The sequence below is a fragment of the Peromyscus maniculatus genome, chromosome 6 (genome assembly GCF_049852395.1).
Source record: "Peromyscus maniculatus bairdii isolate BWxNUB_F1_BW_parent chromosome 6, HU_Pman_BW_mat_3.1, whole genome shotgun sequence".
Taxonomy (NCBI): Eukaryota; Metazoa; Chordata; class Mammalia; order Rodentia; family Cricetidae; genus Peromyscus; species Peromyscus maniculatus.
In genome coordinates this window covers 83624712-83643658 of record NC_134857.1, presented here as the reverse complement: position 1 = coordinate 83643658, position 18947 = coordinate 83624712, and the positions used below count along the sequence as shown (strand labels likewise).

The 18947-nt window shown below is 37.8% G+C and overlaps 1 protein-coding gene and 1 non-coding gene across 3 annotated transcripts in view; both read right to left on the bottom strand.

The window, feature by feature from the left end:
• Nucleotides 1–18947, bottom strand: part of Trim33 (tripartite motif containing 33) — a 91321-nt gene that overhangs the window by 28578 nt on the left and 43796 nt on the right. For both annotated transcript variants that reach the window (XM_076574742.1, XM_042280320.2), the window contains exons 5-10: nucleotides 11710–11826; nucleotides 7556–7670; nucleotides 4618–4764; nucleotides 4227–4344; nucleotides 2104–2378; nucleotides 1161–1325 (exon numbers count right to left, since the gene is read on the bottom strand). In XM_076574742.1, coding sequence (XP_076430857.1) covers nucleotides 1161–1325; nucleotides 2104–2378; nucleotides 4227–4344; nucleotides 4618–4764; nucleotides 7556–7670; nucleotides 11710–11826 — 937 coding nt within the window. The remainder of the gene's footprint in view (nucleotides 1–1160; nucleotides 1326–2103; nucleotides 2379–4226; nucleotides 4345–4617; nucleotides 4765–7555; nucleotides 7671–11709; nucleotides 11827–18947) is intronic.
• On the bottom strand, nucleotides 15509–15615 carry LOC121830574 (U6 spliceosomal RNA). Its single transcript, XR_006073791.1, has one exon. It is a non-coding gene; the product is annotated as a U6 spliceosomal RNA (small nuclear RNA).

Genomic DNA, 18947 nt, shown 5'->3' with positions numbered 1-18947 from the left:
TTAAATTTATAATTTATAAATTTGTCTCAAAATAACGGTTTTTTTGTATTTTATTTCTTTTTAAGATTCATTTATTTACTTATTTGTTTATTTATTTATTTGTGTGCCTGTGTGTTGCGTCCATGAGTTTGTGTGTGCAGGGATCTCAAGAGCCAGAAGGTGGTGTTAGACCTCTTGGAACTGGAGTTACAGATGATTTTGAGCTGCCAAGTGAGTCCTAAGAACCAAACATAGCCGGGCGGTGGTGGCGCACGCCTTTAATCCCAGCACTCGGGAGGCAGAGCCAGGCGGATCTCTGTGAGTTCGAGGCCAGCCTGGGCTACCAAGTGAGCTCCAGGAAAGGCGCAAAGCTACACAGAGAAACCCTGTCTCGAAAAACCAAAAAAAAAAAAAAAAAAGAACCAAACATAGGTCGTCTGTAAGAGTAGAGTGCCTCTAACCATTGTGCCATTTCTTCATCCCTATCTAAGATAGTTGGCCTTTTGAGACAAGGTCTAATGTAGCCTAGGATGGCCTTGAATTCTCCATGGAAGACAGGGGTAACCTTGAACTTCTGATCCTTCTACCTCTACCTCTCTAGCATTGGGATTACAGTTATAGCTACTAAACCTGGCTTAATCTACTTTATTATTGTTATCTTAGAGATTCTTGGCAGTAATAGAGATCAAGCCCAGGGCTTCAAGAATTCTAGAACTGAGCTACACCCTAACCCGCACTAATTTTTAAGATTAAGCATATCTATACTTCATAGAAAAGAAAAAAAATATATAAACACATACATACATACAGCTAGCCCTATTACTTAAAATTTTCTTTAAGTTATCAGTATCAAAATGTCATATTAAAAAGCACAATAAAAGTATCAGAAAATTTAAGTTCTAACTTTGATTTTCAGAATTATCATTTGTAAGTTAAAGTAAATCAAAAGTTCCTCGTTATTTCACTCTGTAGGTAATGGGTTTAGTTACACAAGAGTATCTTAATCCATAGTATGTGATAAGCTTAAAGAGACATTTTCATGTGTATGTATTTTTTCTGGGACAAGCAGATATACAACAAATTGTCAGAAATATCAAAGACACACCAACAACTAATTATGAAAAAGGATGTCTTTTAGGTTGAAAATTGCATGACTCTTACAAATGTAACTCTAGGCATACTTGTCTTTGGAGGTGGGGCTGCAGCATGGAGTACTGAGGGCCGCTGTGCCTGGGGATCCCTGGGATTCTAGCAGCATTCTGAGCCAGTCTCATCTGATGGGCTTGAAATGCTCCACAGTTCATGTTGCCTCTTTGCATTGTTTGCACACTGATCAATCTTGGAGGCTATAAAAAGTAGAAATGGAATTCATATTTTCCCCTTGTTGTTTCTTTTTTTCAAGACAGTGTTTCTCTGTGTAGCTCTGGCTGTCCTGGAACTCACTCTGTAGACCAGGCTGGCCTTGAACTCAAGAGATCAGCCTGCCTCTACCTCCCAGGTACTAGGATAAAAGCTGTACAACACCACATTCAGTACATATATTTCTAAAATTTTTCAAACATAAAATGATAAAGTAATTCAATGAGAACAGAATAGTATAAAGCAAATAGAATAAGCTGTATTCCCTTTTATAACCCCAATATTTATAGGATTGGTAACTACTATAAAAAGTTGGTCTCTCCAAAATTTCTCTATCTACCTTTTCTGGGAGAGAGAGGAAGGGAGGGAGGGAGGCGGTAGGGATGGTAAACATTAATTCATCTCATCATGGAGTTAACACTACTGATTGTAAAGTAGTACATAAACAAAAGACCAAAGAATAATTTGAGCAAATGCCTAAAGAATGCAACAGATCTTGGAAACAATCTGGTTCTTTGGCTCACAATTTTATGTGTCTGTGTGTGCACTCATGGGTGTTGGGGGGGGGGTATAATATGGAGGGCCAAAAAAGTCACTGCTTCCCATGCTCTTACTTAACACCTATATTCTTCAAACTTTCACCACATCTGGTCTTTGAACTCCATCTAGTAACTCTGAATGTGTAATTAATATACACAGAATGAAGGATGCAGGGTCTGATGATCTTTGTAATTTCTACCACTGATGGGGAGACACAATGCTTACCTGTTGCTGTAACATCTGGGGGGCTGTTTGCCTAGGATGCTGTTGCGTTGTTGTGGTTGTTGTTGGTACAGGAGCTGGAGGTTGCTGCATTCTCATCTGCTGTAACTGCTGATGTTTCTGTGCATACACTTGTTGCTGCATGTGCTGGAGTCGAAGCTGTGCTAAGTTAATCTGTCCAGGGGTTTTACTAATGTGGTTTGTACCTGGAGGAACTTGCCCAACTACAACATTAGGAGTATAACCAGGAGCTGGCTTACTCTCTATTACTAGATTACCTGAGGGTTTAAAAAAATAAGAAGGATTTACAAATAATCAACTAAATTGCCCATTTTATAGATGAATCATTATCTTTTCCTCCTCCTGACAATTAGCATCTCAGAGCATCCAACAGCAAAGCACAGATGAGCGCTAGGTCTAAAGATAGTAATTAGAAACTAAATAGATTCCAAAGCCCCTTGAGCCCTCCCCTCAATAAGCTCATTATTCAAAACACACTATCTGTTCTTATACATGTGGTGGTGTGATGTATGTGTGTGCATGTGCATTGTGTGTGTGTGGATGGCTGTGGGCATGCACAACAGTGCACATGTGGAGGTCAGAGAACAACCTTTGGATGTCAGTCTTCACCTTTCCAGCTAGTTTGAGGCACGGTGTCTTTGCTGCTGCATAACCCAGGCTAGCTGGCTGGAGACTGAAAGAGACATTATTAGAGGAAGGATCCAGTCAGTCTGAATCAATTCTTCCATGACAAAGACTCCAGGATACTCATGATAGTTGCTATACTAATTCTGCTTTTTTTTTTTTTTTTTGAATGTGTATGAATGTTTTGACTGCACATATATCTGTGCACCACCACTGTATGCCTGGGTGCCTGAAGAGATCAGAAGAGAACATCAGATCCCTTGGAAGTGGAGTTACAGACAATTGTGAGCTGCCATGTGGTGCTGGGAATCAAATCTGTGTCCTCCTAGAGTGGCTAGGCTTTAACCACTGAGACATCTCTCCATCTTCCTGTCTGCTCTCCAATTGCCAATGATAAGAGTAAAATCATTTTCTATGGAAATTCAGAATGCTTTAACCATTTATTCCTGTAAACTGGTCATTTCCCTCCCTTTTTATATAGTTATTGCTTGCTGAGAATAAAAGGTACATTCTAAAAAGGCACGATTTAAGGTAGATATTGGCAGGCAACAAAAAAAAATCTGTTACAGTCAATGATTTTTTTAAACTTTTTGAAAATGAAGAACAACAACAACAAATTGCTCGTGCACACGCGCGCCAAACAAGAGTGATTTTCTGGTGCTGCATCAAAGGTCAAAACTGAGTGTCTTCTTTCTTTCATTTACCCAAGGAATGCCTTATTTTAAATGGTGCAATTCAAATCTCAAGGACATGACTATTTTGATCAAAGGCGTGCACCACCACCACCACCTGGCCCTGACATGATTATTTTGAAAGTGAAGATATTCCAATGGATGGCAGGTTTCATCTGAGTCATTTTGTTCCATTTCATTTCATGTGACAAGACAGGATCTTACTACACTGGCCTCAAACTCCTCCTGCCTCAGTCTCCTTAGTAGCTAAAATGACAATATGAACCACTTGCTTGGCTTTTTAGTTCTCAAGTTTTTTGTTTTCATTGTCTACCCAAACACCTTTCACCCATGGTCTTTAGGTCAACAATGTAGAAATGTAGAGCAATAAAAGCATAATTCCTTTCTTTATCAGTCTAATACTCCTTGGGACATGACTCTAGAACATTTCAGTGTTCTCAAGCTCCTCCTCCACTGCACCACCAGACAGGAATTACTAAACATCTAAACATTATGCAGACAGTCATCATTTCTATATAAAACAATCAATGTTAATTTTGAAAAGGAAAGGCTACAAATGAACTACACTCTACAAGGACTGAAGAGCAGACAGCATGCTCAGAGTGCCAGAAGACAGGGTTCAACACCAGCACCAAAAGCAAAAAACAGCCTACAACTAAAGAGTTTCCAACATAGCACATTTCTTATGTTATTAACATTTTAAAGTTAAAAATTTTATCTAGAATTTGCTTAAATGGTTTCTCTTCACAAATTAATAGTCCAAACCATATCCTTGAAAAGATTTCTCACCTAAATTCACTACATTTTTAGCCCAGAAGGTGGGATCACAATGGAAACGGATTGCTCCATTGGCAGCAGGAACAGGATCACATCGTGCTTTCAAAATATGACGTAACTGAAAAGTAATCTTCAAGGGGGAAAAAAAAATCACATCAGTCTTAAAATTAAATGCAGTTCAAGTTAGCCTTGAACTTACAATTCTCTTGCCTCAATTTCCCAAGTGTTGACTGTAATTATAATTATATGCCACCAGCTTAGCTACTCTGTAGCTTTATATACAGATGGTTACAGTAGCCAAAATGCTTACTTATACTTTAACTAGGTTTTATATTTACAATGTAAACATTCCACACTGGTAAACAATAGGTCCCTTAGTAAAAATAGATACTCTGTGTCTCACCAGCCGCTTGCTATACAGTAGTGCTGTGCTGCTGCCGCTTGCAATGGCCCAGTTGGTAAAGTTCATGACGTGCTTCACCTGCCGGGAAAGGCCTGTGATATCATTTTGCTGCTGCAGGAGCTTCATTTGTCTTTCTTTTGTAACATTCTGAAACAGAACAAGAGTGTCACCCGAGAATTTAAAAAGTCACATACATAAATGCCTCTACTTCATTCAAACAATTGACCAAGGGAAGCTTGTAATTATTTCATGAGTCTTATGGACAATCTGAAGGAAGTAACTAACTAAAGTGGAACTAGACATTCCGGTACTAAGTTAATCCACTCCATTCAGGACATCAGCAGTAGTTTATGGTTTTTCTTTCATCAAATAATAACTGTTCAAAATAGTGTCTTCTTGCTTTTAGGTTAATCCAATATAATATGAGCTGATCTTGAAGAATCATGTTATATAATCTTAACTAACTATCCTTTCTGGATTAAAGAAAATACTGAGTTACTAGTGCCACCTACTGGTACAGCTTGACGACAAGGTTAAAATTTCTCAAACAAAAGGGAAAAATGATAAATTTCAGACATTAGGCAAACTGGTATAACAAAAATTAGGCAAATTGGTATAACCAAGTTCACAAAGAAAAACCAGTTTCAGGGAAATGCTGCAAGGAAGAATAAACTTCTCATAAGAAACCACTACCCAAAAAGGGGTGGGCAATGTCCTATATATCTTGCCAAAAATAACCTATCTACTTCTTCCTTAACCATTTTCTTCCCCCCAAAATATTCAACTTCATTTACTCAAGAGTATTTTTCAAAAGGGAACAAGTTCATTTATAATATAAATAAATGGACAAAAGTGTTTGACAGACAGAATATTGATCTTACTAGAAATCATCAATTCTGCCAGACAGTGTTGGCACACACCTCTAATCAAGTACTCAGGAGACGGAGGCAGACAGATCTCTGTGGGTTCGAGGCCAGCCTCGAGTTCCAGGACAGCCATAGCTACACAGAGAAACCCTGGCTCCAAAACACCAAAACCAAACAACCCCCCCTCCAAAAAAGACAAAAAGAATTCTTGAACAAAGCGTAGGGCGACCTCTCTTTTACAGTTTAGAAAAGTATTAATATAAGAAATAGCTATATTAAAAATTATTAACGTGTTAAGAACATATAAAATATTTATCAGAAACATTCTTATACACTTTAGTATTAACATGCATTTTAAAATTCTGAAGCTCTTGAAATAGATTTACAATGACTACTTTTAGATGTATGGATAAAATGTATTTATAATACATTAAAATGTATCAAAAATAGTTACTACTGCTCTGGAGTCTAATGGTTATTCCAAAGGGAAAAAAAAACTCTACTAGGGTTAAAACTCACTGACTTCAAGTACAATAGGAATAAGACTCCAAACATCAATGAGATGTTCAAGACTTTTAATATCACTACTATTTTTTAATGTAAAATGTATTTAAAAGACAAGAATTCATATATTTTGCTCACAAGATTGCTTTTTTACACATTGCTACCTGTCTCATATTTTTAAAGGGTTCTACAAATAAATGAAATAGAAACAACCCTCTAAAGATGATCTAATGTTTATACTTTAAAAACCTCAACTTGTATAAAATTCACATTTGGCCACACAGTGATGGCGCATGCCTTTAATTCTAGCACTTGGGAGACAGAAGCAAGTGGATTACAAGGCCAGCCTGGTCTATAGAGTGCATTCTAGGACAGCCAGGACCACACAGAGAAACCCAGTCTCCAAAAATAAATAAATAAACAAACAAACAAACAAACAATAAAAGGTAAAAATTTAAAATTCGCATTTGAAATCTTCTGAAAACACATTAACTTTGGGCAGTAAAGATTTAGATTAAAACTTAATTAGGGGACAGACAGTAGTGGCACGTGTCTTTAATCCCAGTACTTGGGAGGCAGAGGCAGGTATATCTCTCTTGAGTTCCAGGCCAGCCTAGACGATGGGTAAGTTCCAGGTCAGCTAGGGCTACACAGAGAAGCCTGTCTTAAAAAACTAAAGCACAAAAAACTTCATTTGGATTTCAAAACAGAACTAGATTCTCAGAAATTTTATAGCTACATATTAATCTCAAAATATGAAATAAAGAGACCTAATACTATAAAATTAGTAATTATGGGGCTGGAGAGATGGCTCAGCAGTACTGGCTGCTCTTCCAGAGGTCCTGGGTTCAATTCCCAGCAACCACATGGTGGCTCACAACCATCTGTAATGAGATCTGGTGCCCTCTTCTGGCATGCAGGCATACACGCAGGCAGAACACTATACATAATAATTAAATCTTTGAAAATTAAAAAAAAAAACTTAGTAATTAAGTTCAAGGTTTATATATTTCAAAATGTGGAACATTTTTGGCAAATTATAGAAATACATAAATGGCTCAAACATAAGCCCAACTTTATTTATATAAAGAAGGTAAATTGAGGCCTCTTGCCAGAAAGGAAGAAAAGAAATTCAAAGGGCTTGTTTTGTCTTCATTTATATCATGCTTTATTAATAATTATTTCCTAAGACAGTATCACTATTACCTAATTATATGGCTTTTTAAAAAAAGAAAAAAATGTTTTATGTCAGGCATGGCGGTACATACCTTTAATCCCAGCACTTGGGAGACAGAGATAGGCTGGCTCTATATAGACTCAAGACTAACATGGTGATTTCAAAATAGGCCAAAAAAAAACAAAAACAAAAGTCAAAGTGTTAATAAAATCAACTACAAAGTAACTAAACATAAAAGGCTTTCTTTCCCAGTAGTACCAATCCTGGATCCTCAGGAAAATGCTACAAGGAAGAATATGCCCCAGCCCATTTAAAAGAGCTTTCAACAAACAGAGAGAACAGCTGAAGAGCAAGAGAAGCATGTTTTGTTTCATTTTGGCTTTAACCATACCTCTAGCTGCTGTAGGAGAGACTTTCCTTTCTTATTAATTTCATTGATAAGGGTGAAAATGGCCACTTTAATTTCCTGTTCTACTCGTTTGTTAGTCTCATTCACTTCTTTAATCCTGAATAAGAGAAATGCATCATTAGTTTATCAGCTCAACCTGTGTCTGATTCATCCAACTAGGCACTTTTCCAAGTAATTAAAGGTAAGTATTTGTCAACATGTACAACTTATGTTGCACCAGACCTACCCACTTTATTAGATCCACAGTAGTCATACAAAGAATGAATTCTATATTTAGTAATTTAAATTAAGCTCACAAAGACCACTTTATTCATCACATTATTATGGCATGAATGTGATACACAAATGTCTAACACTACTGGCTGTCAATCAAATTTACTACATATATATTGTCTAATCCTTATTTTTAAAATTCCACTTAAGATGCTTTCTGCAAACAAAATACAAAATAATATCACAATGAATAGTTACAACCTTTTGAAAGAGCAGGAATTTAAAAGTATCCAGTTTCATTTCAAACTTTATCACTTCAAATGTGGGTTCTAATTAAGATTGTTTCATAATTTCCTCTCAAATTGGCTTTGCACTATAGTTTTTTTAAAAAAAAAATCCACAACATATATTAAATCATTGGAGGTAGGAAGTATGCCTGTTAGCAGTGACCCAGGGCATTTTTATTTTTTTTTGCTAAGAATGTGTTTATTCCCAAAGATTATAAAGCAATCCATTTTTAAAAAATACCTCTTACATTATTTCATAAATATCCACCTATAATTACATTAAAATTCTAGTTACATGTATAAAGTGCTAGACTGCTTTCATATTTATAAAATGAGAAGCAAGCAATCTCATTAATATAAGTAAAATGTCAACACTCAACCATAATATCTAGTCTTTATCTTTTATATATTCTACTTTTGTACACGCTGTCTTTCATTAGCCAAATATATACACAATTTTAACACACTCTCAGCAATATAATGCAATTTTTTCCTCCTTTGCCTGTATATGACTGCTTGCTTACTTATTTGCAAATTTTATTGAATTCTGTCCTTATTAAAGTAAATAGAAAAAAGTAAATAAAATATAAAGTTGCTGCCAGGTGGTCATGGCACATGCCTTTAATGCCAGCACTTGGGAGACAGAGGCATACTCTACAGAGTGAGTTCTAGGACAGCCAAGACTGTTACGCAGAGAAACTCTGTCTTGAAACCTGCCCCTCAAAGCCCCCGCAAATTCTTAAAACACACACACACACACACACACACACACACACACACACACACACACACACACCATGGGTAATATAATATACAGACCTCCAACATAAAACAACTAAAGCAAAAAATAGAAGTCATGAAGCACAATGAAGCAGAAAATAGTTTCAGAGAGACTTACTGTACTTAAAAACATGTCCATTAAAAACTAATGGGGTGGGGTGGGGTGGAGAGATGGTTCAGAGGTAAGGAGCTTTTTCAGAGGATCCAGGTTTGATTTCCAGAACCCATGCGGGCAACTCACAACCATTTGTAACACCAGTTTGAGGGGATCTAACACCTTCAGACTTCTTCAAGCACCAGGCATGCAGTGTTACAGATATACACACACGCAAATCACCCATACATATAAAACAAATTTTTAAAATAATGGCCAGGCAGTGGTGATGCACACCTTTAATTCCAGCATCTGAGAGGCAGAGCCAGGCAGATCTCTCTGAGTTTGAGGCCAGCCTGGTCTACAGAGCAAGATCCAGGACAGACACCAAAACTACATGGATAAACCTTGTCTTGAAAAACCCAAAATAAATGAATGAATGAGTGAATGAATGAATCGATAGATGGATGAATGAATAAAGTGCGCTGGAGATGGCTCTGCGGTTAAAAGCACTTGCTATTCTTACAGAGGACCTAGGTTCATTTCCAGTACCCATACCAGGAAGTTCATAACCATCTGTAATTTTAGTTCCAGAATTCCAATCCCTTCTACTGGCCTCTGTGAGCACACACTGGTGCATGTACAGATAAGCAGGTAAATATACATATATATTTTTATTTAAGTTTTTTTAATAGAAAAATATTAAATAAAAATTTTAAATACTGGGGAGGGGAGTTGTGGAGAGAAAACTGATTAACAGAACTTGCTGCAGAGTTAAAGAATGAAGTTTAGACCCGAGCACCCACACACAACAAGTCAGCCTCATGCATTCTGGGTACCAATTCCAGATCCACTGAAGGGCAGTAAGTATTCAACTGCTGAGCCATCTCTCCAGTCTTGCCTTTTATTTTCTTTTGGTCTCACTAAAGATGAAAAGTTCCGTCAAACACAAACCACTTTTTATTTATTCAAATATTTAATACTTTGTACATCTTATTATGTGCCATTTTACCATCACAAACTAATGGTTTTAATAATATTCAAGACAAAGTTTCAGTATCATCGAGTCTACACAATTAACTACAATTTAACCCTACGCATCACTCTCAGGAATTTCCAGGTTTAAAGTGTTCCAGTTCCAAGTATGTTTTTTTTCTAGTAAAAAGAGTCCTAACTTTATTAATTTGCCCTCTTTAGAGCTTACTACCACTTACCCTATAAATATACCTAGACCAGTCCTGCAGACCCAAAGCTGCAGGATCTCTACAACACAGGGCAACAACAGGGTATCCAAGGAGTCCCAGTGCGGGCCCAGCATTGATAGTGTAGCAGAAACCAGAGGCCTCAAACCAGACCAATGACTCTGCAATGAACACTTGCAAGTAAAGATATATGGATAAACAGGTTTACTGTGTGACTCACTGTGTCACACTACAGCTTCCATGACAAGATTGATTTTTCCCTTTTTTTTTTAAGATTTATTTATTCATGTATTTTACATATATACCAGAAGAAGGGATCAGATCTCATTATAGATGGTTGTGAGCCACCATGTGGTTGCCAGGAACCGAACTCAGATCCTCTGGAAGAGTAGTCAAGTGCTCTTAACCTCTGAGCCATCTCTCCAAGCCCCGTCTTTTCCTTTTTTTTTTTTCTTTCTTCTTTTAAATTTTATTTTATTTTGGGGGGAGGTTACAAGGGCAGAGGGTGGATACAAAGGGACAGGGAAATGAATGGGATCAAGACGCATGATGTGAAAAACACAAAGAAAAAATAAAGTTAAAAAAATTGTAAATACAAAAAAATTAAATAAAATACATAAATGTACCTAAATAGAATAATTATAAAATAATGAAGATGATAGTCATGGCAATGATGAAAATAACAGCAGCTGGGTGCTTAGGATGCCAAAATCTGTAATACAGATTCACCTTATATTGCTGCTAGTAAGCTAAGTAGTTTTGAATAACTGTTTGATGAGAAAATAAATTTGTTCACTACTGTGGTGTTTTGTTTTGTTATGTTTGTATACATATGTGTGGGGGTAAGAGCACAGTGTAGAGACCAGAGAAGATGTTGGATGTTCCTTGAGATGGTCTCTCACTGAGCCTGGAGCTAGGCTGGTGGGCAGCAGGCCTGAGTCCTCCTCCGGTCTCTCCCTTCCACTGCTCTGGGCTAATGGTGAGTGCAGAGCCACACTCAGCTTCCTATGAGAGTGCTGGACTATAGCAGGTCCTCGGGCTTACCCATCAACAATTCCTACCCACTGAAGTCTCTGTTTACTACCAGTGCTTTCTCTGCATCTCCACACAAGCTCCACTCTAATTTTATAACTCAGTTGTCTTCATATTAAGTTATTTTTCCAAGTTCAAAGCTCATATACATTGAAGTCTTATTAATTATTAAAAAAAAAAATCAATGATATATCCTCAAAATCTTTTTTTTTTTTTTTTTGGTTGGATTTTCGAGACAGGGTTTCTCTGCGTAGCTTTGCGCCTTTCCTGGAACTCACTTGGTAGCCCAGGCTGGCCTCGAACTCACAGAGATCCGCCTGTCTCTGCCTCCCGAGTGCTGGGATTAAAGGCGTGCGCCACCACCGCCCGGCTCAAAATCTTTTTAATGTTGGTAAACTTTAACAAATACATCAAGCGCAAATGTTATCCTTTTGTCTATTAAAATTTACGTCTTCTACCAGTGTTTAATGTAGTAGGAAAACCATTTAATCTAGATGCATTCTTCCTTAACAGTTCTTACAGACTTACCTATTTTGCACTTGTGTAGCGGCAAAGTGAACGTAATTCTTCTTTTCAAGAAGCTTAGCCAACAGATTCTCAATTGCACCTTTCTGATTTTGAAAAGCTTCTTCCAAAAACTGATACCTTAAAACAAACAAAAACTATATTCAAAACAGAAAATTTATAATAACATTTAGGAAATAACAGTTACATGAGTCAATCTTAAAGTAGCTCTATCTGCTGCTGGTCACTTGTATATTATAACAGCAACTGTTAATGGCAATCCAATACCATTTCATGTAGAAAAGCCACATGAAAGAAAAATTTCCTCAGAAAACTGTGAGTACTCTTACTTATATGAATTTTAATTAAAGGTTCTATATTTTTAATCCAAATATCTGAATAAGGTGTACACAATTTAAATCATAAAACACATACTATACAAACACTATCAAAATCACTAGAGTTCCAAAAATACATATATAATAAATCTGCTACATTAAAAAAAATTTAAGAGTCCAGTGTCCATATGGCATTTTAATTCCAACAACTGACTGTTATTTCTTGATACAAAGAAGAGGTAAGAAGTGTGTCCACTTACCATTATATACATCATGCTAATATAACAAAAATCTCACAAACATTATGCATAACCAGTGAAACCATGCCCAAATAAATACAATTTTCAGTTTGAGATTCTTATTCAGTTAGTTCACAACTATTTTGAGAAAACTCTCCATAAAGGGTCAAACACATTAAAATTTCTATAAGAGTTGATCGATAGCACAAAATGCATATGTTTTACTATAGGAGGGATACTTATATGTTTATAATATGTACTTATAGTCTTGGGAGGCTTAGGCAGGCAGATTGCTCAAACTAGGAAGGAGTCCATGAAGAGGCTAGGAAACAGTGAGATCATGTTTTGTTTTGTTTTATTAATTTATCTTAAAACTGAGTGGCGGTGGCACACGCCTCTAATCTCAACATTTGGGAGTCAAAGGCAAGCAGATCTCTGTGAGTTCAAGGCCAGCTTGGTCTACAATGCGAGTTCCAGGACAGTCAGGACTGTTAGACAGTGAAACCCTGTCTAAGAAAAAAAAGGTATTTTGTGTATAACTGCTTTACATGTATGTATGTATGTATGTATGTATGTATGTATATGTATACCATACCCAGGTGATGGCAGAGGTCAAAAGAGAGCATAAGATCCCCTGGAACTGGAGTTAACAACCATGTGGGTATGAGAGTCCAACCCAGGTCCTTTGAAAAGAACAAGTAAGTGCCTTTAACAGCTGGGCCATCTCCCAGCCCTGAGATCCTGGCAGACATGGCAGCACATGTCTCACGGAGAGACACTGTGACGCGGTCTCAGAAAACGACAGTAATGAATCCATACTGAGAACCCATGACTAGTTTTCTTCAGGGGCACGGCTCTCCGTAGTAGTACAGAGCTCCGGTGGACAGCCCCACTCATGTATACGAACCGCGTAAACTGGAGACAGTGGATGATCACAAATAAATAAACAGAAAGAGAAAATCTTTTAATACATCCTAGTCTGGGCACAAGACCCAGAAACCAGTGTCTTCATTTATCATCTGACCTATTCCTTATGTTCTGCATGCTCGCGTAGCAAGCATTCTTACTGAGCTATGTCACCAATCCAATTTTCTTTTAACTAATTAAAATTGTAACAAAAATGAGAAGAACCAATGGACAGATAGATTAATAATTTTGATTGATATTGAAAGTACTTTTAAAAATAATTTAAGACTTGGATCTTAAGTGATTTTCAAAAGGTTCTGTACACACTTAGAGCACGTCTATGTACCATACATGTGCAAACATGCCACAAGGTGCAGTGCTGGTCAGAGGACTCTGGCAGACATTTGTTCTCTGGACACCGTGTGAGTTCGAGGGACTGAACTCAGTCGTCAGGCTTGGCACAAGCGCCGTCACCGCTAAGCCATCTCACCGGCCCCTTAATCTGAAGAGCTATTTTCAGTATATCAAAATGTCTTAAGAAAAAATGATGTATGTTCAGGACTTAGTTTAGAATGGTTCAAGAAAAACTTCCTCTTCTTTCACCTAGTCTAATCCACAATATAATGAATAATCTAGTTCTCTCATAATTCAGTAGTCCTTTTGTCCTTAAAAAATAGATTTTATTTATGTAATTTGTTATGATGCTCATGGGTAAATGAACAACAAAGATTTTTTTCTTAGCCGGGTGTGGAGGCGCACCCCTTTAATCCTAGTACATGGAAGGTAGAGCCAGGTAGACCTTTGTGAGTTTAAGGCCAGTCTGGTCTACAGAGTGAGTTCTAGGACAGCCAGAACTACATACTGAGACCCTGTGGGGGGGGGGGGGGGAGAGAGAGGGGGGGAGAGAGAGAGAGAGAGAGAGAGAGAGAGAGAGAGGGAGGGAGGGAGGGAGGGAGGGAGGGAGGGAGGGAGAGGGAGGGAGGGAGGGAGGGAGGGAGGGGGGGAGAGAGAGGCAGCCTTTTTTTTTTTTTCAACTTGAGACTGAGAATCAGAAGTAGAGAGATAGCTCAGAGGTTAAGAGCACAAATGCTCTTCCAGAGGACCCAGGTTCAATTCCCAGCCCCAACACAGCAGCTCACATCCCTGTAACTACAGTTTCAGGAGATCCACCAACATTATCTTCTGGCTTCCACTAGCACACAAGTGATGTTAGATGCAGGCAAAACATTCATACTTATAAAATAATGAAATAAAACTTTTAAGAAAATAAAAAATAAATTAAAAAGGGGGGGGGGGATTGAGTATTTTAGCCAGGCAATGGTGGTGCACGCCTTTAATCACAACACTCGGGAGGCAGAGCCAGGCGGATTCCTGTGAGTTCGAGGCCAGCCTGGTCTACAGCGTGAGATCAAGAACAGGCACCAAAAGTACACAGAGAAACCCTGTCTCCAAAAACCAAAAACCAAAACCAAAACCAAAACCAAAAAAAAAAAAATAAAAAAACTTTAAAAGACGGAGACTCACTAACTCACTAACTTGTAACTTCAGTCTTTTGAGGTTTAAACCTTTGAATTAAGACCTAAACTCTACTATTCAACTTGCCATATGACTACAGTATTCTATTTTTAGAATTGTCACTGTATATCAATTATTTAACTCATCTTAATTTGCATCTAAGCTGAATATACAGGGAGACCTTTGTATTAAACAATGTTTTATTTTTCTTCAGATATGCCATTGTTCAACACATAATTTGTTATTTTTGTTTTGTTGGTAGTCGAGATTTTGTTTTTGTGGAGGTTTTTTTTTTTTTTTTTTGGGGGGGGGTATAGTTTGAGACAGGGTTTCACCATGTAACTCTAGCTGGCCTAGATCTCAGTGACCTGTCTGCCTCTAACTCCTCAGCAGTGATTAAAGGTGTGCACTGCCGTGCCCAGCTTACATATTTAATCATACATTCAAAACTCAATTTCAATGATCCTACTATCAACTGTTATCTATGTCAGCCAAATTTACCTGTACCCTTAGATTACTGTATCCAAATATTTCTTTCTTTCTTTCTTTTCTTTTCTTTTTTTTTTTTTTTGTTTGTTTGTTTTTCGAGACAGGGTTTCTCTGTGTAGCTTTGCGCCTTTTCCTGGAACTCACTTGGTAGCCCAGGCTGGCCTCGAACTCATAGAAATCTGCCTGCCTCTGCCTCCCGAGTGCTGGGATTAAAGACGTGCACCACCACAGCTCGGCATATCCAAATATTTCTTAATCTATAGACTGTAACAACTATCCTGTTTTGAGAATTTACTAGCTTTTCAGGAACTGTATTATCTCTCTTTTTTTTTTTTTTTAAATATGGAACACTTCACGAATTTGTGTGTCATCCTTGCGCAGGGGCCATGCTAATCTTCTCTGTATCGTTCCAATTTTAGTATATGTGCTGCCGAAGCGAGCACTGTATTATCTCTTAATGAACTTTTTTCTTAGTGCTAGGGATGCAATGGGGGGAGGGCTTCCACATTTTAGATAAAGCACTTTATAATCCTGACATGACTTAGATATATTATGGCTCACAGTCAATAGCTGGATGACACAGACAACTCTCTCTGTCCTAGTTCTCTTCAGTAAAATACAGAATGATCTTGTGAGCAAGGTTTCAGACATTCTGCGAAAGGAACTAGGTTCTTTATTTGTGTCTCCATACTGAGACAAGTGAAGTGAACAAACTGAATGGGTTTCATCTTGGAAACTGGCTGCATCTGCAGCATGGCAGATGAACTAATGGAAAAGGAGAATGAGAAAGAACTCAGAGCCTTTTCTCTACTTGACAGGGACTGTGATTAGAACTGTAGCAACAAAGGCACTGGGAACTATAATGAGGTCTCTTGGGCAGAAGCCCACAGAAACAGTTATAGACACAATTAATGTAGATGGTGATGTTTATAGCAAAGATAACTTTGTTAAGGATTAGACAGTGGTGGCAAACAAAAACATACAGTAAAGGATTCTTAACCAGCCTGGATTAGAATCAGTTTTATTTATTGTTATTGTTGTTGTTTGTTTTCAATCCGGACTTACGCCTGGGTATCTTTTTTAATACCCAGTAGTTTTAATACACATCTAGGATTGCAAATATCAGCCATAAGACATATCATGCAAAAATGTCAGTCAACCAAAGAAAACTGATTTCTTTAGGAAGATATTGTAGAGAAATTTCATTTACAAAGTTCCACTCAAGTGATCTTTATATATTATGTTTTAACATATATATAATATGTATACACACACACATGTTTTAAGCAGTCATATAATTTCTCAATAACACAAAATTACAAGAGTGTAAAAAAATTAGGGTTAAACAAAGATAACTCCCTTTTAAAGCATGACGAAATAGCCACTATGGTAATAGTCTTGCCAGTAAAATATAAAACAATAAAAATAAAGGCAATCATTATATTCAGGAATTGTCCACAGGCAAAGATAATCACAATCACCCTGCCTGCTTTCTATCTATAGACAATGTATTTTTTTTTCCTTTGGGTTTGCCGAGGATCAATCCCAAGGCATTGTACATGCTAAGCAGGTACTCTTATTACTGTGCCACATTCCCTTCCCCCTAAAGACCCTGTTATAAAAACCAGGACAGAGCTAGAGATCAACTAGAACACAGGCAGAAATCTTAGTGCTCCTGAGTGCCTACAGAGAAGCTACATTTGATATTAAAACAACAACAACAACAACAACAACAACACACACACACACACACACACACGTCCATTTGTGGGTAAAAGCTAAGTGAATCTCACACAGAATGAATTGAAATACCTATCCTACGGAGGAAAAAAGAACACTGCTAAGAGAAATATCCAAAAGAAAGAGGGAAAGTTGAAAGCAACCAGAGAAAGGTTATCTCACTCAGAAACAGTATTAATGATACACCTAGCACATATAAAGATGAAGGTTCTATCTCAATATCAAAAGGGGGAATGGGGTAACAATGCACAGTATTAACATATTTGCTTAAAAGAAAAAAAGGTCAATTCAGAACTTTAAAGCACCCTTCTCTAAATTAAGGCTTTTCATAGGAGTAGAAACTGAAAGGAGTCACTGCCGGCAGATTTTTGAGAAGTGCTGGAGGATGGCCATGAGAAGGCTCAGCGGTCAGGGCGCTTGTGCACAAGCCTGATGACCAGAGTTCTTGCAGGCCAGAACCTATGAAGAGATGAGCCATCCACCACTGGTTTTGTTTGTTTTTTGAGATAGGATCTCTTTTTGGCCTGAAACTCACAGATTAGGCTAAACTGGCTGAGCGGAAAGCCCCCAGGGACCCACCTACCTCCTCCTCCAACACTGGGAATTCAAGCATGTGCCACCACGCTTGGCATTTTTACTGTGTTCTGAGTATGGCACTAAGCTGTCGTGCTTACACAGAAAACACTGTACTGAACTAGCTAACTCCCCAGTCCAAAAGACAGCTTCTTTAAAAAAAAAAAAAAAAAATCTGCTTTTCACTGGGTCAAGACACTCACTTCCCAAGTGAGACATGAGTTCAATCCCCGACAACCCACGTAAAAGTACAAGGAGAGAACTGCTTCTGCAAAGTTTGACCTCTACACCTATACTGTGGTACATACAGCTACACAATTAAAAAAACTTTAAGTAATTATATATAAGACTGAATAATATGCAGTAAAGCTAGGTTTTTAATACTGAATTATTCTATAAAGTTACTTAATTTGTGAAGTGAGAAACAGTAAAAATACTTAAATAGATATTAAGTCAGTAGAGTTACATATCATCATCCAAAAGCCATCACTAAGACAAAGAAGTACACCTTTAAGGGCCAAAAGTAAAGAAAAAAGATTTATAAACATAACAAGAAAAAACTAACTCAAGAACAAAACAAAAAGGAGGAAAACAAAGCACACACAGCAAGGCTAGAGATATGTAGTTCAATGGTAGAGGACATGTCTAGCATGTACCAGGTGCTAGCTTCAATAAGCAGTGCCACAGAAGACAAACAGTACACTTAGACGTGCAACTGAAGGAAGGACTCCAACTATAGGAGAAGGGACAGGGGATGGCGCATTGGTAAAGTACTGGCTGTGCACGCCTGAGGGTCTGAGTTCAGATGCCCAGCCCCCTCATACAAAGCAGGTGTGTGGTGCATGACTGTAACCCTAGGGCTGGGGTGGTGGAGAAACAGAAAGATCCCTGAGGCTTGCAGGCCAGCTAGTCTAATCAATCTGTAAGCTCAAAGTTTAGCAAAAGACTTGTCTCAAAAAATAAAGCAGACAATGATCAAGAAAGACAGCTGACACTGACCTATACAAACACACACACTCACCACGACATCCACAAGATATAGCCTCTAATTGAAAGATAAAGCAAGGGTCTCTCAACTATTTATGCAACTTAAAATTTTTCTATAAAAATATAGTCACATACTACATAATGTTTTGGTCAATAACATACAGTCTTTTCATCAGAGTATAACAGAGTAAAATTCCTATGTGTTTAAAGCTCGTCTTATTATAAAAATAATGTTTTGCCGGGCGGTGGTGGCGCACGCCTTTAATCCCAGCGCTCGGGAGGCAGAGCCAGGCGGATCTCTGTGAGTTCGAGGCCAGCCTGGGCTACCAAGTGAGCTCCAGGAAAGGCGCAAAGCTACACAGAGAAACCCTGTCTCGAAAAACCAAAAAAAAAAAAAAAAAAAAAAATGTTTTAAGGTTGTGGTGGTTTGAAAGAAAATGGCCCCCCAAAGAGAGTGGCACTATTAGGAGGTGGG